This window comes from Trachypithecus francoisi, unplaced genomic scaffold (genome assembly GCF_009764315.1).
Source record: "Trachypithecus francoisi isolate TF-2019V2 unplaced genomic scaffold, Tfra_2.0 Lachesis_group12, whole genome shotgun sequence".
Lineage (NCBI taxonomy): Eukaryota > Metazoa > Chordata > Mammalia > Primates > Cercopithecidae > Trachypithecus > Trachypithecus francoisi.
Genome location: NW_022681457.1, coordinates 28490531 through 28517941, shown reverse-complemented (window position 1 = coordinate 28517941; position 27411 = coordinate 28490531). Strand labels below are relative to the sequence as shown.

The following is a 27411-nucleotide window of genomic DNA, read 5'->3' as shown; positions in this document are numbered from 1 at the left end:
AATGGAATACGGAACTCAGAAATAGACCCACACTAATATAATTAACTGATTTTTTTACAAAAACACAAAGGCAATTCAATGAAGAAAGAATTCTCTTTTCAATAAATGTTGATGGAACAATTGAACATCCACATACAAAAAAAAAAAAAAAGGGAGAGAGAGAGCATAGACACAGACCTTACATCTTACTCAAAAATTAACTCAAAATGGATCATGGGCCTAAATTTAAAATGCAAAAGTATGAAACTTTTTGAAAAACATCAGGAAAAAAATCTGTGTGATCCTGGCTTTGGTAATGGAATTTTAGATACACCAAAAGCACAATCCATAAAAGTAGAAATTGGTAGAATTGGACTTTTAAAAAATTTTTGCTTTGTGAAAGACAATGTTAAGTGAATGATAAGACAAATCACAGGCTGGGAGAAAATTGTTTGCAAATCAAATAGATCATAAAGGACTTTTATCCAAAGTACATAAACAATTCATAAATTTCACAATTAAAAAACCCCAACTCTATCACTCTGTTTTCACGCTGCTGGTAAAGACATACCCAAGACTGGGAAGAAAAAGAGGTTTAATGGACTTACGTTCCACGTGGCTAGAGAGGCCTCACAATCATGGTGGAAGGCAAGGATGAGCAAGTCATGTCTCACATGGATGGCAGCACGCAAACAAGAGAGAAGTTGTGCAGGGAAACTTCCATTTTTAAAACCATCAGATCTCTTGAGACTCATTCACTATCACAAGAACAGCACAGGAAAGACCTGCTACCATAAGTCAGTCACCTCCCACTGGGTTGCTCTCATGACATGAAATTGTGGTAGTTACCTGCCCCCTTAATTCAATCACCTCCCACTGGGTTCTTCCCATGACATGTGGGAATTGTGGGAGTTACAATTCAAGATGAGATTTGGGCGGGGACACAGCCAAACCATATCACCAAGCCAGTGAAAAATGAACAAAATGTAGGAACAGACACTTCATCAAAAAAGATATACAGATGGCATATAAGCATATGAAATGATGCTCAGTTTCATATGTCATTAGGAAAATGCAAATTAAATATGAGATACTACTACATATGCATTTAAATGGCTAAAAAACCTGATAATACCAATTGCTGGCAAATATGTGGAGAAATAGGAACTCTCATTCCTTGCTGGTGGGGATGCACAATGGTAGGTACATCCAGTTTGGAATATAGTTTGGCAATTTCTCATAAAACTAAACATACTCTTACCATATCATCAAGCAGTTGTGTTCCTTGGTATTTACTCAAATGAGCTAAAAATTTATCTTCACACAAAAATTTGCACTCAAATGTTTCTAGCAGCTTAATCATAAATGCAAGACTAGAAGCAACCAAGATGACTTTTAAGTGGCGAATAAACAAACAAAAGTATGTCCATATAATGGAATATTATTTAGTAGCCGGGCGCGGTGGCTCAAGCCTGTAATCCCAGCACTTTGGGAGGCCGAGACGGGCGGATCACGAGGTCAGGAGATCGAGACCATCCTGGCTAACACGGTGAAACCCCGTCTCTACTAAAAATACAAAAAACTAGCCGGGCGAGGTGGCGGGCGCCTGTAGTCCCAGCTACTCCGGAGGCTGAGGCAGGAGAATGGCGTAAAACCCGGGAGGCGGAGCTTGCAGTGAGCTGAGATCCGGCCACTGCACTCCAGCCCGGGCGAAAGAGCAAGACTCCGTCTCAAAAAAAAAAAAAAAAATTATTTAGCAATAAAAAAATGAGCTATGAATCCATGCAACAAGATTGATGAATCTTAAATACTTATTGCTAAGTTAAATAAACCAGTCTGGAAAGACTATATCCTGTCTGATTCTCTTTATATGACAGTCTAGAGAAAGGCAAAACTATAGAAACAGAAAACAGATCAATCAATGGTTGCTAGGGCCTTGAAGAGAAGGGAGAGTTGAATGGGTGAAGCACAAAGAATATTTTTTAAGATGGTAAAACTACTCTGTATAGATACCGTAATGGTGGATACATAGCACCATGCCTTTACTGAAACCCATAGATTATTACTGCACAAAAAGTGAGACTTAAAATTTGGGAATTTTTTTTTTAAATCACAGTTAAGAAATAGGAGGATCCTACAATGGAATACAGACTGTAACAGAAGAATCAAACTGCCTTACAAATGTATAATATAACCCCCCAGAAGGAGTGGGAGGAAAGGGTATACACCTAAATAATATTGAAAATGAGTAGAGGCTGTGAGATTAAAGACAAAAGGAACTGCAAATAAACACTCTAGTTTGTAGTCATTTCCCATGGGGTATGGGGTTAATAATTCTGAATCGTACATGCATACTGGGATTGAACATGTAAGTAATTGGAGGGCAGATGGTAGGAACTCAACATTGTTGGAGTGGGAGATTACAGAAAGCAAGAAAGGAAGCTAGAATTATCCATGTGATATCGAACAAGTGTCAAAAACATTAATATAAACTCATGTTTAGCTTAATAGAGATATATAGGTGAACACAGATGTATAGATATGTTTATATATACAAGTTAGTGTACATACAAATATTTCTTAGCTCTGTCCACTAAGAAGGCCTAGAAGCAATGACACCCCAGAAGCAGCAGGTACTCTCAGTGCTCAGATTTTGGTTTCTAATTCCATTGTCTAATAAAAGTAACCAGGGCTCTGAAGAAATGCCCAATTCTAGAGCCGAGGCGGGGATAAAAGATGAGCAGAAAGTAAAGAAGTGCTCAAACAAAACAAAATAGAACAAATCTCTACAATAAACAAACAACAAAAAGGGGTATTTGAGAGGAACCTAGCAGCCAACATAAAGAGCTCACAATGGCAAAAGGTAGAACAATTTCAACAACAAAATAAATAGTGTAGAATTGGATTATAAACCAAATTATAAAATAAATACCCATGAGTTCATAGTAACACAAATATTGAATAAATGAAGAGGAGAGAATAGACAAATCTTTTTATACAAGAATTCCAAATTATTATATAGATATTCTTCCCTCAAGAAGGTGGATCTTAACTTCCCATTCTATAAGTGTGGGATTTGCATGTTGACTTTCTTCTAAACAGTACAATATGCAAAGGAGAGAGGGGGAAAAATCACTTTAAAGCAGAGGATATTGACAGGTGGTAAAGATTAACACCATCAATGATAAGTTAGGTTGTTATCATGTATCTTTGATATGACATGATGAGAATGACACTTTACCTCTGTAGTCTTCCTCCCAGAAACCCATAACACTTAACATCAGAAAATCAGAAATTGAAGGACATTCTACAAAATATGTGACCACTACTCTTCAAAACTCTCAAAGTCATCAAAAACAAGGAAATTCTGAGAAACTGTCACAGTGTAGAGAACCCTAAGGAGGCATGATGACTAAATGTAATGTGGTGTCTTGAATGAGATCCTGGAAGAGAAAAATGACAGTTAAATGTAAGGAAATCGGAATAAAATATGGACTTTATATGACAATAAAATAGCAATATTGTAGTTGTACTAAATGTACCAAAGTAATGTTAACAATAGGGAAAACTGGATATAGGGTATACAGAAACTCTAATTATTCTTTTTTTTTTTTTTTGAGACGGAGTCTTGCTCTGTCACCCAGGCTGGAGTATAGTGCCCGGATCCTGGCTCACTGCAAGCTCCGTCTCCCGGGTTCACGCCATTCTCCTGCCTCAGCCTCCTGAGTAGCTGGGACTACAGGCGCCGGCCACCTCGCCTGGCTAGTTTTTTGTATTTTTTAGTAGAGACGGGGTTTCACCGTGTTAGCCAGGATGGTCTCGATCTCCTGACCTTGTGATCCGCCCATCTCAGCCTCCCAAAGTGCTGGGATTACAGGCTTGAGCCACCGCGCCCAGCCACTCTAATTATTCTTACAACTCTTCTGTATATCTAAAACTATTCTAAAACACAAAGTTTACCAAATGTTTAAAAAAAGTCTAGAGGTAAGCCCAAGCAATTATTGCTAAGCCCTTGGGTGATTCTGATGCATGGTAAAGTTTGAGAACCATTGCTTTACCATATAAACAAAAGGAGTTTTGTGCTTAGAAAAGTTTGTGGTTTTAATTGCAAGGTAGGGACAAAACAGCATCTCATGCACAGGTTGTCTCTGGATGCTCTCGGTTAATAAATAACTCACTAATAGATACCTTTGACAAGTGAGGAGAAAGGAGGAAGAATAAACTGCTTTTGTGACTCAATTATATTGTAATTGTATTGGGCCCATTGAAGCTAAAGTAGAGGCCAAGGAAGACTTCATAGGTTGTTCTCTACTGGGATCTCTGAGAATAGCCAAACAATTGCATCCCTTTTCCCTACCCTGTTCTGAATTAATTGAAAAATATGGTAAGGGTAAATATGATGAATTGGAGCCAAAATATCACATTGTGGATAGAAGTCCCCTGTTAAACCCTCAAATTTGACAGACTTACCCACCCATTCATGAAAGGTTCTAGACCACTTCAGGACTCCCCTAACCCTCTCAAGGGGCTTCATGAGTAAAGGTGTAGGGAGGAGCCATGATTGTCATACTAGGCTAGAGCTCCCTCTTCTGGGAAGAACCATCAGGAGTGTAGATGTTCTCTCCATCATTGGCAGTCAAGAGGAGCAAGCAAAACAGATTGATAGAACAGATTGATTCTTTTCTAGGTGGAGAGAGAGGTGTACTCAAAATCTGTGGTACAGTCAGTCTAGAGTTAGGGGATCTAACCCATGAAATAGACAGATTCTATGGGTAAAGAGTGTGGTTTGGGGGTAGTTTCTGAATATATATTAAATTCAAGCAACATTTAGGAAATGGGTGATACAGAACTCCAGGCAAAAATCCTACTTGCCATCCTAGGGCTTTGTCTATGAATGGTAGTTCCTCTGCCGTCAAGAAGGTTGACTAGACTATTACTTTTCCCAACCGTAATAACTGAGATGTTACTATATTAGGTTCTATATGTGTAATATATCTAATATAAGATCATTTATTTTTATAATTAGCATGTCTGTGCCACAATGCTACTTTGAAGTATCTATAACTAAATTGCAAAGGAAGATCTGGTGGTCTAACAGTAAGAAACCTCGGAGAATCAAGAGCCTGAAATGCTAGTCTTAAAATTGCTAGTATTCCTGTGTGGACTTTTCACTTAACCTCTGTTTTTTATTTTCTTCATTGACAAAAAGTTTGGACTACATATACCTCAAATTTTGTTCTTGTGGATAACTCATTTACTTCTTTACTTATTTTGTCTTAGTCAGATTTACTTATATAAATAAAATCTTTTACTTATTTTTAAAATTTATTACACAAATAGTAAAAATTAAAGAATATTAAAAAAAGAAGAATCACCCAAAACTAAAGAAGATTTGCAACTTAAAATTTTCTGTTTCCTGACCTTGTTTATCTGCATAATATTTTACATTCTTATTACCATAGTGCAGATCATGTTCTGGGCTGCTCTGTCTTTTAACATTTTAGAACGTATTTTCAAAAATTTTTATTATTAAATTACTTAGTATTTAATAGTCATAGATGGGTATACCATAATTTATTTAGCCATTAAAAATGTTCATGATTGGTTTTTGGGATTAATAACTTGTATTTTTCTTTAGATTATGAGGAAGGTGTTTTTCTCAGCTCTGAACCTTTTAAAGAGAAGACTGAGACATTCTTAAGTTTTCCTAAAGCCGTCCAAGCTTTACCTATTCCAAAGGCTCATGAATGTCTGCTGTATACCCTGTTGTTGGTAGAAAACACTGAACTCTCACTTATATACTTTCTCGTGGCTGTTACCCACATAACCAATTCCAAACTCTCCTGGCTGTGAAACTCAATTCTCCTTTGTTTTCTTTCTTTTTTTTTTTTTTTGAGACGGAGTCTCGCTCTGTGGCCCAGGCTGGAGTGCAGTGGCCAGATCTCAGCTCACTGCAAGCTCCGCCTCCCGGGTTTACACCATTCTCCTGCCTCAGCCTCCCGAGTAGCTGGGACTACAGGCGCCCGCCACCTCGCCCGGCTAGTTTTTTGTATTTTTTAGTAGAGACGGGGTTTCACCGTGTTAGCCAGGATGGTCTCGATCTCCTGACCTCGTGATCCGCCCGTCTCGGCCTCCCAAAGTGCTGGGATTACAGGCTTGAGCCACCGCGCCCGGCTGAAACTCAATTCTCAATGGAATTTTCCACGGACCTTGGATCCAGTTCTGACTGTCCCAAAGGTTTATGGCCAATTATTTTCACTCTATTATTTGCATGGACATTGGTTCCAATCTTACTTCTGTGGTCAACCAGGACTAATAGAATAGAGTCTTTACCCCTGGTGAAGATGATTAGAGATGGAATGACATCCAAATTAAAAGACAGCTAATAAGGAGAGCAAATGAAGGATAAAAGTTTGCTAAAGCTACAAATTAGAAGTTAACTTCACGGCTGAAAGAAGTGTTTGTTGCTTATTATGCCCCCTAAATATACTTGCCTCCATATTCTTGAGTAGTACCAACAGTCACTAACCCCAGTTCCCAATTAATATTGTGGGATAGTAATAATGGAATACCCTTAGAGTTATGAGTATAGGTATTAGACTGGGGTAGGCTTGTTATGTCAGCAAGGAAGGCTGTTTATGGCCTACAAGATCCAATTTGGCTTCAGAAAGGTTGAATAGACTATATCTCACAACCTGGCCTGTTCCTTGACTATATTAACCAACTGCAATATATTACCCAGTATGGTATTTTGGTGACTAGAAAGAAAAATGCAAATTAGAAATAGCAATTAGTAAATGATTTTAATTAAGTCATGTATTTTAGATTTGCAAGTTATAAGGGCAGCACCTGAAAAAATTGTAACAAAAGAAGACCTGGAGAAGAATATAGAGATAATACTCACAGAGACAGAAACACTGAGATTTTTTGACTTGCCCACAGTCATGGTCTCTGTAGAATCTGAAGAAGCTGAGAAAGTAACGTATGTATGGTTCAGTTGTCTACATTGTTTCTGTAATTCAAATGCTAAGCCAAGGGTTCTTATCCTTGTTTCTGTGAAGGGTTCTTGGGGATTCCAGGATATACACTGGGGGGTTTGGGGGGAAATTGTATATTCCCTACAAAATTATATACAAAGTTATGTAAGTGCCATGTGAACTTATATGGAAGGTAAATGTTTATGTTGTATGTAAATATTTCTAGAGGAAGAGCCCATAGCTTTACCATATTTTTAAATAATTAGGCAAACTTCTAAGCCAAATAACAAAATAGGCTTCCAAGTCTCTATATAAGTTTTAATTATTTTTATTTTTATACATATATAAATCATTTTCAATTTAAAAAGAAAGAACTGACATTTTTATAGTAATAGCCAAAACCGCAATTACTTTTGCACTAACCTAATATTTAAAACTTAGGAAGGGAAAATATGGGTAAATAAATGAATTTACTATATTAGAGAAGTTTTCCTTTTCTCTTTATTAGTGAATATAAATAGAGTTTGTTTTGGTCTCAAGTATTTTGACAGTCTGTTGTTAGGCAGATACACATTTAAGGACTGTTACGTTTTCATGAAGAATTGACCCCTTTTTCATTTTGTACTGTCCCTCTTTATCCCTGGTAATTGTTCTTGTTCCACTCTCCTCTGTCTAAAATTAATATAGTTACTATAAGTAGATTATTAATAGTTATTCTGATTATTTTACCTAAAGTATTATTTGAATAGGATTTATAGTACTAAAAACTCCATCAGTAAAATAATTTTAGGGTATTATTCCTTCTCAAAATATAAAATGTTATAATATGGTTTGAACTATAAAACATAGTACATATTAGATCATGAATAGCATACCTTTCTTTCTTTCTTTTTTTTTTTTTTGAGGCGCCCGGCCTGAATAGCATACCTTTAAAAGCTCATAAGAAGGAAGAGAGGCCGGGCGCGGTGGCTCAAGCCTGTAATCCCAGCACTTTGGGAGGCCGAGACGGGCGGATCACGAGGTCAGGAGATCGAGACCATCCTGGCTAACACGGTGAAACCCCGTCTCTACTAAAAATACAAAAAACTAGCCGGGCGAAGTGGCGGCGCCTGTAGTCCCAGCTACTCGGGAGGCTGAGGCAGGAGAATGGCGTGAACCCGGGAGGTGGAGCTTGCAGTGAGCTGAGATCTGGCCACCGCACTCCAGCCTGGGTGACAGAGCGAGACTCCGTCTCAAAAAAAAAAAAAAAAAAAAAAAAAGTAGGAAAGAGGGAAAAAAGAAAGGGACAGATAATTGCTTTGAAATCAGAAAGTGAGAAATGTTGGGAAGAAATGTTAATATTAACACATGGATCTGGAGACCAGTGATGAGTCTTGGGTTCTCCCAACCCTTACATTGAAAGGGGTGAAGGAGAGATTCTTGTGTTAAGCCAAGACTCTCAAAAGGAGCTCAATTATCTCAACTGCTCCTAGGCCAGTAGAGTCAACTCCCTATTGTCAGAAGCAAACACCAATCCCAGGAGGAAAGCATACTACCATTTTGGCTCTTAAGATTCCCTCAGATCAGCTGGGTGTGGTGGCTCATGCCTGTAATCTCAGCACTCTGGGAGGCCAAGGCAGGAGGATGGCTTGAGCCCTGAAGTTCGAGACCAGCCTGCAATATGGTGAGAGCCCCATCTCTACAATTTTTTTTTCTTTTTTGATTAGCCGGGCATGGTGGTACATACTTATAATCCCAGCTGCTCAGGAGGCTGAGGTAGGAGAATCACTTGACTGATCACAGGAAGTCGTGGCTGCAGTGAGCCGTGTTCACGCCATTGCATTCCAGCCTGGTCAACCGAAAGAGACCATGTGACCATGTCTGAAAAAAAAAAGGAAGAAGAAGATGAAGAAGAAGAAGAGGGAGAGGAGGGAGAAGAAGAAGGAGAGGGGGGAGAAGGAGAAGAATTCCCTCAGGTTGAATTTGGTATAGATCCTGAAGACTATAGATAATTATATTATCAGATATAGGATATAAAATATGTGTGAAATGTTTAAACAAATAAGTGACAGAGTTAAAACGTGATTAACATTAAGAAACAGGCCGGGTGCAGTAGCTCACTCCTATAATCCCAGCACTTTGGGAGGCTGAGGCAGGTGGATCACTTGAGGTCAGGAGTTTGAGACCAGCCTGGCCAACATGGTGAAACCCTGTCTCTATTAAAAATACAAAAATTAGCTGGGCATGGTGGCGGGCGCCTGTAATCCCGGCTACTCAGGAGGCTGAGGCACGAGAATTGCTTTTCCAGGAGGCGAAGGTTGCAGTGAGTGGAGATCACAACACTGCACTCCATCCTGGGCAACAGCAGGACTCTGTCTCAAAATCAATAAATAAACTGTCAGAAACCATGACCTGTATTTGGAAAAATATCTAAAAAGAACTTTAAAGTAGTTTATGTAATTGTTGAAAATATGCAGTAGACTGATTTAAACATTAGACATAATTGAATAGAAATTTAATGAATTAGACAAAAGATCTGGATAAATTATACAAAATCAAGTTTGGAGATAAAATGGGATATGAAGTGTGAAAACGAAGTTTAAAAATATGTTAACAATAGGCCACACATGGTGGCTCATGCCTGCAATCCCAGCACTTTGGGAGGCTGAGGCAGGCGGATCCCCTGAGGTCAGGTGTTCGAGGCCAACCTGGCCAACATGGTGAAACCCCGTCTCTACAAACAATACAAAAATTAGCGGAGCGTGGTGGCACCCACCTGTAATCCCAGCTACTCAGAGGCTGAGGCAAGAGAATCGCTTGAACCCGGGAGGCAGAGGTTGCAGTGAGCCAAGATCACGCCACTACATTCCAGCCTGGGGGACAGAGTGAGACTCTCTCTCAAAAAAAAAAAAAAATAAGGTGACAATAAAATAATGGTCTAACATATATGTAATCAGAGGTTCAAAAAGGGCAGAATATAAAGAATGGAGGAGAGATACCATTCAGAGAGTGGGGAAGGACTTTCCCAAACTGTTGAAAGACACCATTCCACAGAAATAGGATTAAATAAAAGTAAATATCCAAAAAGAAATGTTCTCAGTGCATTGTACTGGCATTTCAGAATACCAGATAAAAAGAGAAGATTTTAAAAGTAGAAGGAAGCCAGGCACAATGGCACATACCTGCAGTCCTGGCTACTTAGGAGACTGAACCCGGAGAATAGCTTAAGCCCAGGAGTCCAAATTCATCCTGGGCAACACAGTGAGACCACATCTCTTATTATTATTATGTATAAATAAATAAATAGATAAATAAGAGCATTGGAATTTAAAAGTAATTTCATTAAAAAATAAAAAGAGAAAAATATTTTAAAAAACATGTCACCTACAGAGGAACAATTAAACTGAGAGCATTATTAGGGATAAAGTGTACTTCATAATGATAGAAAGGTATAGTAATCCTGAACTTGAATATTCCTAATAAAATAGCATGGGCCAGGCACGGTGGCTCATGCCTGTAATCCCAGCACTTTGGGAAGACGAGGCAGGTGGATCACCTGAGGTCAGGAGTTCATGACCAGCCTGGTCAACATGGTAAAACCTCGTGTCTACTAAAAATACAAAAATTAGCTGGGTGTGGTGGCTTGTGCCAGTAGTACCAGCTTCTCAGGAGGCTGAGTCAGGAGAATCACTTGAACCTGAGAGGCGGAGGTTGCAGTGAGCTGAGTTTGTGCCACTGCACTCCAACCTGGGTGACAGAGCCAGACTCTGTCTAAATAAATAAATAAATAAATAAACAAACAAATAAATAAAATAACCTGAAAACATGTGAAGCAAAAATTGGAAATTTGATACATATCCTGTTAAAGTAGGAGATTTAAACACACTTCTCTTAATTGTTGGTAGGTCAACCAGAGAACAAATTAGTATGGATATAGAAAATTTGAATAAAAACTTAATGGTCAGATACAGACTTCTGCACTCAACAATTAGAGAACACATTCTCTTTCAGCACACATGCAGCATTTATAACAAATTTTCTATTCATAAGGCTATGAAGCAAGGTCTCAAAAATTTCACAATAGAATTATACAAATGAAATTTTCTGGGGACAATGCAATAAAGTTAAATATTAGTAACATAAATCTCAACTAAAACAGACACATTTACATACACATTTGGAAGTTTAAAAGCACATTTCTAAACTCCTCATGGGCCATCAAAGAAGTAATGGAAAATTTTAAAATATTCAGAACTAAAACCTACATGGAGTTAGTACTAGCATGTTATTGATAGGTACCGAAAGTAATAGGGATGTTGGGAAATAGAGTATAAAAGAGTCCTCTGGAGGTCATTTAGTGCAGTCTTTTCCTAAGGCTTTTTCTGAACTCTCACTTCACTTTTTGGTGCAAGCCACATTAATTAAAGTAATTTTAAGGAAAAGAATAATATAAAGCGATAATATGTGTGGTGATGATTCTTATTAATGAGTTGGATACACTTTATTTTTTACAGTCAGAGGAACAAGAATTATGAAGTCCTTTGTAGAAATAGATTAGGCAATGACCTATATGTTGAAAGGATGATGCAGACTTTCAATGGAGCACCAAAGAATAAAGATGTTCAGTGTGATAAAATCATAATGGAAGATAAAGGTAATTTGTTTCATTCTGCTTGATAAACTATAATGTTCTAATATACGTTCTTTGAGTCTGTCAATCAACAAATGAATATTGAAATATATAAAGCAAAAACAAAAATAATTTGGCCAAACCACAACAGTAGTTGGATACTGTGATCTATAACTTTCAGAATTTGACATGTTAAGTAATAAATATATAGATTTGAATGATATAATTATTCATCTTGATTTTTATGCATGCTATGTCATAGAACTTTATACTCTTTAAAAGTTTATATAAACTGATTATTTACTATGTCACAAATAATATCAACCATAACTATTAACATTTTAAATGTGTCAGACATTATTCTATGTCCTTCACATATATTAACTGGTTTAATTTTTACAGCAACCCTATGAGGTACATACTATTATGCGTCCCCATTTTATAGATGAGGAAACAAGCAAAAAGAAGTTTGCTAACTGTTCTGGTTCTAGAGTTTGTGCACTTAACTACTATACTTACCACTTCTCAATGTGTACAAATTAACAACCCCGAGCACATTGCATAGCCAAAATCTGTAGGATGTAGCCAACGAAGTAATTACAAGCAAGGTTATATTCCAATTTTTTTTTTTTTTTTTTTGAGGCAGAGTCTCACCCTGTCGCCCAGGCTGGAGTGCAATGGCACAATCTCGGCTCACTGCAACCTCTGCCTCCTGGGTTCAAGCGATTCTCCCCCTCAGCCTTCCAAGCAGCTGGGATTACAGGCACCCACCATCATGCTCAGTGAATTTTTGTATTTTTGTAGAGACAGAGTTTCACCATGTTGGCCTTCCAAAGTGCTGGGATTGCAGGCATGAGTCACTGTGCCCGGCCGGTTATATTCTTTTTTTTTTTTTTTTTGAGACAAAGTTTCACTCTTGTCACCAAGGCTGGAGTGCAATGGCGCAATCTTGGTTTACTGCAACCTCTGCCTCCCGGGTTCAAGCAATTCTCTTGCCTCAGCCTCCCGAGTAGCTGGGATTACAGGTGCCCGCCACCGTGGCCAGCTAATTTTTGTATTTTTAGTAGAGACGGGTTTCACCATGTTGAAGGCTAGTTTCAAACGCCTGACCTCAGGTGATCTGCCCATCTTGGCCTCCCAAAGTGCTGGGATTACAGGCATGAATCACCGTGCCCAGCCACGGCTGGTTTTATTCTTAATTGCCTTTATTATGCAGCAAAACTGTAAGCTAGTTTTTACAAAAGATTAACAGAACAAACCCCTGGCAAAAAAATTAACCATTGCTTTTAATCAAATAATACGCATACATCTTATTGGTGAGAGCATTTATTCCCTACTCCTAATGTTTTCTTTTATGTAGAAGAACATGAATTGATATCTTTATCTCCATCTCTTTCTATTCTCTCACTCATTCCTACTTAGGAGTGGAGGTGTGACTTACTTAATTGGTAAATAACCATACATTGGGATGTATGGTTATTCCCCTGCTTTCCCTCTTCTGGTAGCCTGCTGGCAGAAAGGAGTACAAATTCTGATGGGTTTCTCCATGCTGTACATTTTATAGGGGGAGGACTCAACATTGTTAGGCCTGTGGTTATCAGGCTCATTGCTGCACATCTAAACTGTATCAGCCAATCTAAACATTATCAGTAATAAAGGTAATTTTGATCTCTGTTTTATTCCTTGTCAGTTTCTTAATTGGTGCAAACTTGGATGGACCCAGAAAAGTGAATTCCTAGATGATATTTAGTAACTTTTTCTAGTCCTTAACCAATTCATATTAAGAAACCTATTCATATTTTTTCCAAGTATTAATATGTAGTAAAGGGTTTAAATATTTTTAAATGGATTACTGTATGTAACTTTAGGTTTCCAATTCATATTAGGAAAACTATTCATATTTTTTTCAAAAGTGAAGGGTTTAAATGTTTTAAATGGATTACTGTATATAAGTTTATGCTAAAATATTTGAAAATAAAAAAAAGAATGATTCTTTATGGAACTCAAAGTTATCAAAACGTCCCAAGAAATAATAGAATTATACATTAACTCAAATAAATGGGAAAATTTTACCAAAATATACCCCTTTAAAATGGCCTAGATAAAGGTCAAGTTACTTTAGAGGTTTATTTTGTAAATGTGAGAATACTTTATAATATTCATGTGTATTAGGGTTCTTCAGAAAAACAGAACCAATAGAATATGTATATATATATTCATATCTGGGATTTATTTATTTATTTTTGAGATGGAGTCTTGCTCTGTCGCCAGGCTGGAGTGCAGTGGTACAATCTCAGCTCACTGCAACCTCCGCCTCCTGGGTTCAAGCGATTCTCCTGCCTTAGCCTCCCAAGTATCTGGGACTATAGGCGCACCATCACACCCAGCTAATTTTTGTATTTTTAGTAGATATGGGGTTTCACCGTGTTGGCCAGGATGGTCTCGATCTCCTGACCTCATGATCTGCCCACCTCGGCCACCCAAAGTGCTGGGATTACAGACATGAGCCACTGTGCCTGGCCGATTTATAATTTATATCTAGAATTTATTTATAAAGATATTTATTACAGGGCATTGGCTTACGTAATTATGGAGGCTGAGAAGTACCATGATCTGCCATGTGCAAACTGGGGACACAGGAAAGCTGATATGGTAGTTTGAAGCCCTGAGAGTTGAAGAGCCAATGGTATCAATTCCAGTCTACCTCTGAACTCCTGAGAACCAGGAGCACTGAGGGCAGTGGATTGATGCCCCTACTGAAGTAATCAGGCAGAGAGTGAATTCAACCTTCCTCCACCTTTTAGTTCTCTTCAGCTCTCAAAGTATTGGATGATGTCCACCACATTGGGGAGAACCATCTGCTTTACTCAGTCCACGAATTCAAATGCTAATTTCTTGTGAATACACCCTCAGAGATACACCCAGATACAACGTTTAACCAGCTAGCTAGGCATCCTGTGCCCAGTCAGGTTGACATATAAAGTTAACCATCACACCATGTTATTTAAATTGCTCCAAGTTATATAAATTATTAGGATATTTACTAATTTTTAAAACAAGGTTAACAAAACATGACAAAGAAAATACAGACTAATCTCATAGATACGTGGAAAAATTAAAAATATAGTAGTACTAAATTTGAACCCTCAAGGCATTAGGAATCCCTATAGTAACAACTTATTCTAGAAGTATAAAGATTATTAAATATCAGGAAACCTATGATTCATCATTACAAAATCATATTTATAGGTTTAATGTGAAACAAGAATAGTAGATACCAAAAAGAACAGTTGATACAGTTCAGCATTCATTCCTGATGAAATTATCTGTACAGGAATGGTATAGTTCTTCTTGATAAAATATGTAAAATAAAAAGCAAAATTTTTGCTTGCAGCAAAACCACTAGAGATAATAATTGCTGTGATCCATTAAATAAAAGAACCAGAAAATAGTGTCACTTATCACAGTAACTCTTCAACTTTGTTTTGGCAGTTCCAACTATTGCAGTAAGACAGCAACAGAATTAATATTTATAAGGATTCAAAAACAAATAGTCATTATTTGTAGGTGACATCAGTGTCTACTTAGCTGCCTCAGGAGCATTAACTAAAAAAAAATAGTTACAGGATGATGCAGCAAAAATGACAGAGTAGGTAATTCTGACAACGTGTCCCTCCACAGAAATGCCCCCAAAAACTGAGCAAACGCTGTCAGAATCTGTTGCATTCATGGAACAAGAACACAATGTTCTTTAAAAAAAATATTCAAAGAATAAAAGGATCTTGATAGCTTAATAAAATGTTTGGAAGATAACAACAACAACAAAAAATTCCAAGAAGTAGAGAAGAAAAACAAAGAGATGGAAAATCCAAGAGAAACAATAAAATTAGAGGACCAATCCAGGAAGTTCAATAGTAAATAATGGTTCCTAAAATAGAAAATGGAGGGGAGGAGATAATTCAGTAAAACCTCTCAGACTTGAAAGTCAAAAGTTGGAAGATTGAAGGGGACTAACAAGTGCCAGCATATTACCAATTTTAAAATGTGGGGGACAGAAAATGTCCACAAACTACCAGAGAAAAAAATAAATAGGTCAGTGTAGAGAACAAGACATCAGACTGGTTGGAAACAAGAATGTGATGGAACACTGCTGATATGCTTGGCTGCGTTCCAACCCAAATCTCATCTTGAATTTTAATCCCCATAATTCCTACATGTTGTGAGAGGGAAGAGGTGGAGATAATTGAATCATGGGGGTGGTTACCTTCATGTTGTTCTTGATAGTGAGTGAGTTCTCATAAGATCTGATGGTTTTATTAAGGGGCTGCCCCCTTTGCTCGTCATTCATTTTTCTCACCTGCCGCCATGTGAGACATGCTTTCCACCATGACTGTAAGTTTCCTGAAGCCTCCCTTGCCATGTGGAACTGTGAGCCAATTAAAATTCTTTATAAATTACCCAGTCTTGGGTGTGTCTTCATAGCCACATGAAAATGGGCTAATACAACTGCCCTCAAAATTTAGAAGGTAAATAATTTCCAGTCTAGATACTACATCCAACCAAACATCAAGTATGATGGTAGAATAAAGATATTTTCATATATGCAAAGTATCAAAATAATTTACCTCTCCTGTATATTTTTTTAAGAAGTCAAGGATGTGCTCAACCAAAACCAACTGTGAAACAAAAATAGAAGAAGACAGTAAAATACATTGAACAGGAGATCTGACATAGGAGTGAGGTGATAGTAGTTCCCAGAAGGATAATGACTTGATAGCCTAGGATTTCAGCTGTTCACCAAACATAGAAGGCAACCAATTTACATTAAAACTTGAGATTGACATATTGATCACTATCATAACTTAGATGCTTGCTGACATTATACAATCTCTTTAACCTGAGGACAGAATACTTAGGTATATTATCGGTCTGAATTCTTTTCTGTATCTAGCTTGCATTTACCATTCTTATTTACCCTTCTTTTTTTTTTTTTTTTTTTTTTGAGACTGAGTCTCGTTCTGTCACCCAGGCTGAAGTGCCGTGGCGCAATCTCAGTTCACTGCAACCATCGCCTCCTGGGTTCAAGTGATTCTCCTGCCTCACCCTCCCAAGTAGCTGGGATTACAAGCGCCTGCCATCACACCCAGCTAATTTTTGTATTTGTAGTAGAGACGGGGTTTCACTATTTTGGCCAGGCTGGTCTCAAACTCCTACCTCAAGTGATCCACTGGCCTCAGCCTCCCAAAGTGCTGGGATGAGGCATGAGCCACTACATCCTGCCGCCTTTACCATTCTTTTTTTTTTTTTTTTTTTTTTTTTGTAGTTAGCTATTTAATGAGGTTCTTAAGACATTTAGAACACCAATTTGTGAGGATAAATTCCATTCGTCAGGGCAAAAACAGATCGCAGGTAGCCCTGGAGCTGAGGAACAGCTTTGATTTTTGGTAGAATTTGTGGGTCCACAGCTTTCTGATCAATCTTGCGCTGCTCTGTAATCTCGTATTTCTCTTTCTCTGTGTCGAAGATCTCACCTTCCTGGTGTCTGGGCTTCCTCAACTTCTTCTTCTTGAAGTAAGCATCAGTAAGATGTTTTGGGATTTTGACATTGCTGATATCGATTTTGGTTGAGGTGGCAATGACAAATTTCTGGTGTGTTCTTCGTAGAGGAACTCGATTGAGGACCAGAGGTCCAGTCACAAGTAACAAGCCACTAGCCAGCTGCTTCAAGAAAACCACCCTCTTGCCCCTGTGGCGCCCAGTGAGGATGATCAGAATGGTCCCAGGGGTAATGCTGGCTCGCAGTTTTCTCACGTGCTGACTGAAGGGTTTTTTGCCGTGGCTCAACAGCTTTTGAGGCACATCTTCAGTAGGATAATATCTAGGCATTTTGCGAAGTTTAACCACCCGGGTACCGCCGTTCTTGTCACCACCAACTGGTTTTGTAAGAGTTGCAAGAACCTTCTCCTTCTTTTTCTTTTCAACCTTGGATTTAGCGGCTGAGTACTTCCTCTTGTACATGGCCTTTCTGGAATACATGGCAGATCGGGAATACCTGCCAATTCCTCTGACAAGGACAGGGTTGCGGCTGCAATGGGGCTTCCCCTTCTTGGGCTTCTTAGCCTTGAGGTTACCCTTTTTCACCTTGCCACCAGCATCAGCCTTCTTGACTTCAGGTTTCTTCTCTTTAGTATCTGGCTTCTCAACTTTTTCACCCGCCATCTTGCAAGATGGGAAAGAGCCTTTACCATTCTTAATCCAGTTCCTGTTTTCCTTTTCAATAGGCCTTCATAGTTAAGTTGAAGCTCAATTATGTGAAATGCCATCTTTATCATTAGTGACTATATGTATACTGTCAGGGAAAACTTACTCCTCCCTTTTTGTGAACCTTTACAGAAAGAACTTCTGCTACATTAACACTTTTGGCCTCTGTCTATACATTATTTCCTCATTCTCAGGAAAAGAGAAGTGACTAATTTGATAAGAGAATTTAGGAGAAGGAATGAAGCTCAGTCATTTTTTGCTGAGTCACTTTTTGTTAAGTCTGTTCACTTGCAGAAAGCATGCAATCTGGGCTGTTCTTACCCCTAAGGAGGAAGTCTGTGTTTTTCTAGCTGTGACAATTATTGGTTAGTAATTCTCCCCTATATTCTGGAAGGAAGAATTAGGAAGTCCATTTAGTTGCAGACTTAAGGCGGCTACACTTTTCAATTAGACTTATCAGTGATAAAGGTAATATTTTGATCTCCATTTCTCTGATTTTTGCATCTCTTCCAGTTTCATCCAAAATCAGGCAAGGAAAAGGTACACTTTTATTGATCTGTAAAATCTTTTTGTTGTTGTTGTTTCGAGATGGAGTCTTGCTCTGACACCCAGGCTGAAGGGCAATGACACAATCTTGGCTCACTGCAACCTCTGCCTCCCAGGTTCAAGCGATTCTCGTGCCTCAGCCTCCTAAGTAGCTGGGATTACAGGCACATGCCATGACGCCGGGCTAATTTTTGTATTTTTATTAGAAATGGGGTTTCACCATGTTGGCCAGGCTGGTCTCAAACTCCTGATCTCAAGTGATCTGCCCGCCTTGGTCTCCCAAAGTAAAGATGGGATTTCACTATTTTGGCCAGGCTTGGGATTGCAAGTGTGAGCCACCACGCCCAGCATCCATAAAATCTTAATATTTAATTAATCTGCATCTAAATTCTTTAGTGTAAACTGTCTTTTATTATTTAAAAACTTTATTATGAAATATATATTGCAAACAGAAGAGCGTATAACACATACATGTGTAGTGTAAAGAAAAAATCAACACCATGTACTCACCAGCCAGTTTAAGAAATAGAACATCCCCTGTTGATTAGAAGCCCCCTGTACACTGTCCTATCACAACCCTCTTTCTTCTAGCCACCTTTAACAGAAGTATCCACTCTCCTAACTTTTGGGTTGATCATTTCCTTTCTCTTTTTTGAGACAGTCTCTCTTTGTTGCCCAGGCTGGAGTACAGTGGCACGATCTCAGCTCACTGCAACCACTGCCTCCTGGGTTCAAGCGATTCTCCTGCCTCAGCCTCCGGAGTAGCTGGGACTACAGGTGCCCTCCACCATGCACAGCTATTTTTAGTAGAAACAGGGTTTCACCATGTTGGCCAGGATGGTCTCGATCTCTTGACCTTGTGATCTGCCTGCCTCGGCCTCCCAAAGTGCTGGGATTACAGGCGTGAGCCACCGTGCCTGGCCTAGCTTGCTCTTTTAAATGTTTTTTTCTTTTATAGCAGATGCTGTAACTGAACTGCCCATATCACCTCTGCGTTACCTGTTGCTAGCAATCTCCATCTGTTGACACCTGCATTTCTTTGCCTTGTAACAACTATTTAAACATGTATTACACTGAGAAATGCTTTTAAAAAAGGCACAGTTTGGAATGCTTTTTTTCTGATACCAGTTAAAATAAGCTTTCTTTATAGTATATAATTATAAAATTGGGAAGTCACAATCATTCATTATTACCCATCTTTTACATAACATTAGGGCATGAATTTTGAGATTTTATTTTTAACATAAAATACAATATGTGTAGCCTTCTCAGACTGGCTCCTTTTACTAAACAATATGCACTTAAGCCTCCTCTATGTTTTTACATGGCTTGACAGCTCATTTATTTTTGTCACTGAATAATATTCCATTGGATGGAGGTGCCACAGTTTGCTTATTATATATTCACTTATTGAAGGACATCTTGACTGCTTCAAATTTTTTATAATTTCAAATAAAACAGTTGACAATATATTATGTATTAAACATAAGTAAAGGAACATAAAAGTCTTGTTATAACATATTTGCCCAGATGCATATCACCAAGGCAGCCCTACAATGACAGACCAATGAGATTATGTGTACAAGTGTGGGGTAGAGGGGAGGGAGGTGTGATGGTCAGAAGATATTGTGAAGATAATTTGGAGTTATCCTTAAAGCACTAAAGTGTTTGTAAATACTACTAGTGTGATGACTAAGGCTGTCTTGAGGTATCCTCGTGATGTATTTCTTTGTCATTTCTATCCACTTCCTGTTATATTGTAAAACAATAGCATTTAAAAAAATAAACAGTATATTCATATTTAATTTTTAATTTCTTTAAAGAGAGGATCTTACTATGTTGTCTAGGCTAGAGTGCAGCGGCTATTCTCAGGTGTCATCATAGCACACTACTGCCTCTAACTCCTGACCTCAAGTGATCCTCCTGCCTCAGGTGGACCAAGTAGCTGGCACAGGCAACTGCATCAGGCAACAGTAGATATTCTTATCTTAGATTTTTCTGTGACTAGCTATCTACAAAGCTAAAATGTTGGAATTTGGTTTAAAATAATTTTTACCTTTCTGTCTCTTTATCTAGGCATAATGTCCACTGCCTGGGATTTGTATGATTCTTACAATGCTATGGAACCTTTATCTTTATCAGTAAAACCATCTGTGGTTGAGTCAAGTAGTAAAACAAATGTACTTCCTAAAGATCAGGACCAAAGATTGCCAGGGAGCACTACAGAAAAAAGTAAGATTTCATTTATTTTAGTTTTTTTGAATGACTTTAACATGGCATTTTTAATACATTATTTTTTGGCAGTTACAATGTTTTCTTTCTGATGGACCATGAAAAGTACAACTTTTACTCAGAAATAGCACTATTACTCTATCACGTGGTCTTAGATTTAACTGAAAAATTTACATTTTTCTTGGATATCTGTCAAGAATTTTCAGTTTGTCTCTTTCTCTAGTGCACCTTTCCTTTTGCTCTTAAACTCTGTTTCATATGTGTGAGTTCCATTACTTTCTATCTCCCTTTCTTTCAATTAGATTACTTATGAGAAAAAGGTATACTAGCTCTATGACAACCTAAAATGGATTTATACATTAACAACAGTGGCTCTTAATTTGGTGCTCTTTTACTTCCCCTGGGGACATTTGGATGTCTGGAGACATTCTTGTTTTTCATGACTATGAGGGCATCTACCGGGGATACTGCAAAAAATCTTTCAGTACACAGGACAGTCCCTGCAACAAAGAATTTTCAACCCAAAATGTCAGTACATGTACTGCCATGGTTGAAAATTCCTACATTATAACTTTAGCTTCTAGTATTTTAATTTTTAAGATGAAATGTTATAATTAAAATCAATACAAAGTTGTAACTTTCCAAATAAATTTCGCAATGAGGAAGAACCTTTACTAAGTCTAGTTGTAAGAAGTTTGCTCAATTCCACTTCTGAATAGTTTATAGTTATCTACTTTTACTTTTCCTATTCTGAAATGTTGTATCTTTTTCTTACAAAATTGTATTACTGCATTTAGGTGATGGTCCTCATTTTAGAGTAACTAAAACCTGATACATTTTTTGAAGCTTTGGCAAATTTTTTAAATTAAATGGAAATGTTTCTACTTTCACTAATTTTGACCCAAAAACAAATGGAATATTTTCAAGTTCAGTAAATCAGTAAGTATAAGTATTTGGAAATAACAAGTTAAAAGAGAATAAATAATTTCCAGCAAATAATTATCTTATTTATAATTGACTACATTTCCTTAGGAGACTATAGATCCCAAAGACCTTTCAACTTGTCCCTTTTTAAAAATCTCATTTACTAGTCTCTTTGAATCTTAACTTTCAATAAGTGGCCTATATTCATTCCATAGTTCTTTAAGTATGTTTATGGTCATGTAGACTAGAGTTACGTTTTACTGAAGGTTGTTTATAATGAAGAACAGTTAATTTTCTAAGAGAACAATGAAGGGGAAGAATAAATTATTTAGTATTTGTTATCACTAAAGAAACATTGTTTTTATTAAGCACGAATGTCTATACAATTACTTACTTGTAGAAGCTATCAAAAACTGCTCAGAAAAATCCAATCTTAGACTGGAAATTACATTGAGACTTTATATTAGATCTATTTCTTCCACACCATTAAGGCCATTGACCTACAAAAATGTACAAATGCAAAATCCCCCACAAAAAATAAATCTCAATTTGTGAATCTTTCAGAGTATTTCATGTGTGTATGGGTGTGCTTTTAAAAACCAAAAGGGATAATAAAATCATATTCAATAACTACAATAGAAAATAAAGATATACTTTATTTTAGTAGTATAGCCAGTCAAGGGAGTAGGGGAAACTAGAATTAGGATAAGAAAGTTAAAAAATAGAAAAAAATAGGGAACAAAGCTGAATAATCAGATTTATTGAAAATGTGAAAGAAATCCAGATGAAAACTAGGACTAGTTACCTCTGAGGTCCTTTTGACACTGAGATTTTTATAGTAGAAACAGAAAGGAAAAAAAATTAGATACGGTCCATATTTGATTTAAGCAATATTTTTATTTCATTTAAACTTTGAATATATTATACAAGTTGCATTTAACCTTCTATTTGTCATACTCAAGGGGGGAAAAAGTCCAATAATATTTACTTTTGAATGTAAGACCGTATCTCAATTGATAGAGAAAAATGATTTTTCTTCTGAAATAGTGCTGTGGTTTAGAAAATTGGTTAATAGAATTTTCTAGTACAGTTTTAGATTTACAGAAAAATTAAGCACATAGTACCAAGAGATCCATAAAATCCCTTCATCTCTCTACTTTCTGTGCACAGTGGCCCCTATTATTAGTATTTTGCATTAATGTGGTATATTTGTTACACTTGGTGAACCAATGTTGATACATTATTATTAATTAAAATCCATAGCTTACATTAAGTTCCATGCTTTGTGTTGTATAGTTCTTTGTATTTTAACAAATGCATAATGGCATGTTTCTACCATTACAGTTTTATACAGCAAAAAATTAATAGTTTCACTGTCCTAAATATCCCCTGTGGACCACCTATTCATCATTTCTCCTTTCTCTTGTACCCTTGATAGTCACTGATATTTTTATTTTTATTGTCTTTATAGTTTCGTCTTTTCCAAATTGTCATATAGTTGAGTCATACAATATGTGTAGCCTTCTCAGACTGGCTCCTTTTTTTTTTTTTTTTTTTTTTTTTTTTTTTTTTTGAGACGGAGTCTCGCTCTGTCGCCCAGGCTGGAGTGCAGTGGCCGGATCTCAACTCACTGCAAGCTCCGCCTCCCGGGTTCCCGCCATTCTCCTGCCTCAGCCTCCCAAGTAGCTGGGACTACAGGCGCCCGCCAACGCGCCCGGCTAGTTTTTTGTATTTTTTTAGTAGAGACGGGGTTTCACCGTATTAGCCAGGATGGTCTCGATCTCCTGACCTCGTGATCCGCCCGTCTCGGCCTCCCAAAGTGCTGGGATTACAGGCTTGAGCCACCGCGCCCGGCCTGACTGGCTCCTTTTACTAAACAATATGCATTTAAGCCTCCTCTATGTTTTTTCATGACTTGACAGCTCATTTATTTTTGTCACTGAATAATATTCCATTGGATGGGTGTATTATAGTTTGCTTATATATTCACTTATTGAAGGACATCTTGGCTGCTTCAAATTTTTTGTAATTTCGAATAAAACTGTTACAAACATTCATGTGCAGGTTTTTGTGTGGACATAAGTTTTCAACTCATTTGAGTAAATATCTGGGAGCACAATTGCTGGATCATACAGTAAGACTATCTCTAGCCTTTTACAAAGCTACCAACTGTCTTCCAAAGTGGTTGTACTATTTTGCATTACATTAGCAATGAGTGAGCATTCTTGTTTCTCATTCTTGCCAGCATTTGGTATTGTTAGTTTTTTTGGATTGTAGCCACTCAAATATGTATGTAGTGGTAGCTCATTATTGTTTTAATTTACAACTCCCTAATGTGATATTGAGCATCTTTATATCTTTTTTGGTGAGATATCCATGTGGATGTTTTGCCCTTTTAAAAATTTGGCTGTTTGTTTTCTTATTGAGTTTTAAGGGTCCTGTGTACAGTTTAGTTCTTTATCAGATACATGTACGTACTTTCTCCTAGTCTATGACTTGTCTCTTCATTTTTATTAGCAGAGTTTTTCATAGATGAGAAATTTTTAATTTAAATAAAGTCTAATTTATCGATTTTTTTCTTTTTTACATTGCGTTTTTGATGCTATATCTAAAAACTTATCACCATTTTTTTCCTGTGTGAGAAGGGATATCCTGATCTTCTTAGGGGGAAAGTTTTCAGTTTCTCACCATGATGTATGATGTTAATTGTAGGTTTTATATAGCTGTTCCTTATCAAGGTCAGGAAGTTCCCTTCTCTTCCTAATTTGCTGGGAGTTTTTATCATGAATGTGCAATGGATTTTTTCTGTATCTATTGATATATTTTTCTTTTTATATATCAATAGATTATATGAAAAGCTTGTTGATGTGATGGATTACATTAATTGGATCCCGAATGTTGAACCAGCTTTGCATACCTTGAAAAAATTCCATTTGATTATGTTGTATAATTCTTTTTATACATTGGTGGATTCTATTTGCTAATATTTTGTTGAGGATTTTTGCATTATTTCCTTTCTTTTTTTTTTTTTTTTTTTGAGATGGAGTCTTTCTCTGTCGCCCAGGCTGGAGTGCTGTGGCCACATCTCTGCTCACTGCAAGCCCTGCCTCCTGGGTTCACGCCATTCTTCTGCCTCAACCTCCCGAGTAGCGGGGAGTACAGGCACCCGCCACCATGCCCGGCTAACTTTTTTGTATTTTTTTTAGTAGAGACGGGATTTCACCATGTTAGCCAGGATGGTCTCAATCTCCTGCTCTCATGATCCACCCGCCTCGTCTTCCCAAAGTGCTGGAATTACAGGCGTGAGCCACTGAGCCCAGCCAATTTTTGCATTATTTTCATGTGAGACATTGTTCTGTAATTTTCCTTTCTTGTAATGTCTTCATCTGGTTTTGGAGTTAGGGTAATGATAGACTAATAAAACGAATTGGAAAGTATTTTCTCTTCACCAATTTTCTGGAATAGATTGTATAAAAATGATATTTTTACCTTAAGTGTTTGGTAGAATTCACCAGTGAAAGCGTGATGCTTTCTATTTTGGAAGATTATTAATTATTGACTCAGCTTCTTTAATAGATATAGGCCTATTCAGATTATCCATTTTTCCTTGAGTGAGTTTTGGTAGTTTGTGCCTTTTAAGGAATTGTTGCATTTCAAGCTAAGTTATACATTTTGTGGGCAGAAGGTCGGGTGCAGTGGCTCACACCTGTAATCCCAGCACTTTGGGAAGCTAAGGTGGGCGGGTCACCTGAGGTCAGGAGTTCAAGACCAGCCTGACCAACATGGAGAAACCCCATCTGTACTAAAAATACAAAATTAGCCGGGCGTTGTGGTTCATGCCTGTAATCCCAGCTACTCAGGAGGCTGAGGCAGGAGAATCACTTGAACCTGGGAGGCAGAGGTTGCAGGGAGGCTGGGCAACAAGAATGAAATTCCATCTCAAAAAAAAGAAAAATGTGTGGGCAGAGTCTTTAACATTATTTCTTTATTATTCTCTTAGGTCGATGGAATCAGTAATGATGACACCTTCCATTTCTCATACTGGCAATTTTAAATATTCTTTCTGTTTTTCTTGGTTAGTCTGGCTAAAAAATATGGATTTTACTGATATTTTCAAAGAACTAACTTTGGGTTTTATTATTTTTCTCTAATGACTTTTTGTTTTTGATGTCATTGGTTTCAAACTTTTCTTTTTTTTCTGCTTGCTTTAGGTTTATGTTTATTTTCTTTCTCTAGTGTCCTAAGGTGGAAGCTTATATTACTGATTTTAGATCTGTCTTCTTTTCCAATACATGTATTCAATGTTAAAATTTTTCTCTAAGAACTGTTTTTGCTATACCACACAAATTTTGATAAGTTGTATTTTCCTTTTCATTTAGTTCAAAATATTTTAAAATTTCATTTGAGACTTCTTCTTTGACCTATTTGTTATTTATAAATATTTTGTTTAATCTCCAAATATTTGGGGATTGTCCAACTATCTTTCTGTTATTTAATTCCAATTTAATTCCTTTGTGCTCTGAGACTATATGTGATTTCTATTCTTTTAAATTTTTCAAAACATGTTTTATGACCCAGAATATAGTCTATCTTGGTAAATGCGCCATGTGAGCGTGAGAAAAATGTTTATTTGTTGATAATGGATTAACTATTTTATAAATGTTATTTATATTCAGTTGATTGCTGGTGATATTCAAGTATATTTGGCCAGGTGCAGTGGCTCCCCCTGTAATCCCAGCACTTTGCGAGGCTGAGATGGGCGGATCACCTGAGATCAGGAGTTCAAGACTGGCCTGGTCAACATGGCAAAACCCCATCTCTACTAAAAATACAAAAATTAGCTGGATTTGGTGGTAGACGCCCTTAGTCCCAGCTACTTGGGAGGGTGAGGCAGGAGAATTGCTTGAACGCAGAAGGTGGAGATAGCAATGAGCCCAGATCACGCCATTGCACTCCAGCTGGGGCAACCAAGAGTGAAACTGTATCTCAAAACAACAGCAGCAACAACAACAACGACTAACCCATATCTTTACTGATTTTCTGTCTGTTGATCTGTTAATTACTGATATAGAGGAGTAAGTCTCCAACTATAATAATGGACTTGTCCTTTCAGGTCTATCAGAGGGCTTTACATATTTTGTAGTCTTGTTTTTTGCACCATAGACATTTAAGATTATTATGTCTTCTTGGAGAATTCACCCATGTTTCATATGTAATGCCCCTCTTTATCTCTGATAATTTGCTTTGTTCTGAAGTCTGCTTCATCTGTAATTAAATGTAGCTACTCCAACTTCTTTGATTAGTGTGTAGGTAGTATATCTTTCTCCATTTCTTTAATTTTATTCTATTTATATCTTTATATTGAAAGCAGACAACATTGTTTTAAAGTGTACGTTTTTTTCTTATTGAGGTATGGCAAAACCAACAGATCAGGAGATGATTGCCATTGCAAAGATAGCTTATTGTTATACTCACAGATTTCAAGAGAAGGAGACATTTCATGCCATGAACTACATACATAAGTACCAGAGTTGGTCAGAAGGCAGAGAGTGATGGGGAAAACATGGGCAAGAGCCTTTATTGTGGTTACTAGGGAAAGGAATGGTGAGGCAAAGTAGGCAAGTTTAGGACTGGCTAGTTTGAGTAATTTCAGTGGGCTCTGGGGTTTAGCGCATATTCCTAGTTGTCTTGTAGCTGGCCCTGGGAGAATTAGGACAAGGGAATAGTGACTGAGTGAGAAAGCTCTGTTAAGGAGGCAGTTGGGTTATGGTCTCTGGTTGATTGGTTTGCGTATGAAAGGTATGCTATCAGGTGAATCCTTCACTATCTTTAGGAACTGGTTAATGCTAGTGGGGGCAGTTCCTCCAGGGTTAGCAAGGCCCC

The 27411-nt window shown here is 37.5% G+C and overlaps 2 protein-coding genes across 2 annotated transcripts in view; one reads left to right on the top strand and one right to left on the bottom strand.

Moving 5' to 3' along the window:
* Positions 1-27411, top strand: part of WDR78 (WD repeat domain 78) — a 112092-nt gene that overhangs the window by 44928 nt on the left and 39753 nt on the right. The window contains exons 5-7 of the mRNA XM_033225214.1: positions 6805-6961; positions 11450-11589; positions 20449-20604. Coding sequence (XP_033081105.1) covers positions 6805-6961; positions 11450-11589; positions 20449-20604 — 453 coding nt within the window. The remainder of the gene's footprint in view (positions 1-6804; positions 6962-11449; positions 11590-20448; positions 20605-27411) is intronic.
* Positions 16860-17800, bottom strand: LOC117092061 (60S ribosomal protein L6-like). Its single transcript, XM_033225231.1, has one exon. The coding sequence runs from the start codon at positions 17782-17784 to the stop codon at positions 16918-16920; it is 867 nt and encodes a 288-aa protein (XP_033081122.1). The 5' UTR covers positions 17785-17800; the 3' UTR covers positions 16860-16917.

Excerpts from the sequence above, each read along its gene's own strand:
- LOC117092061 (XM_033225231.1), bottom strand. The coding sequence starts at position 17,784 with ATGGCGGGTGAAAAAGTTGAGAAGCCAGATACTAAAGAGAAGAAACCT.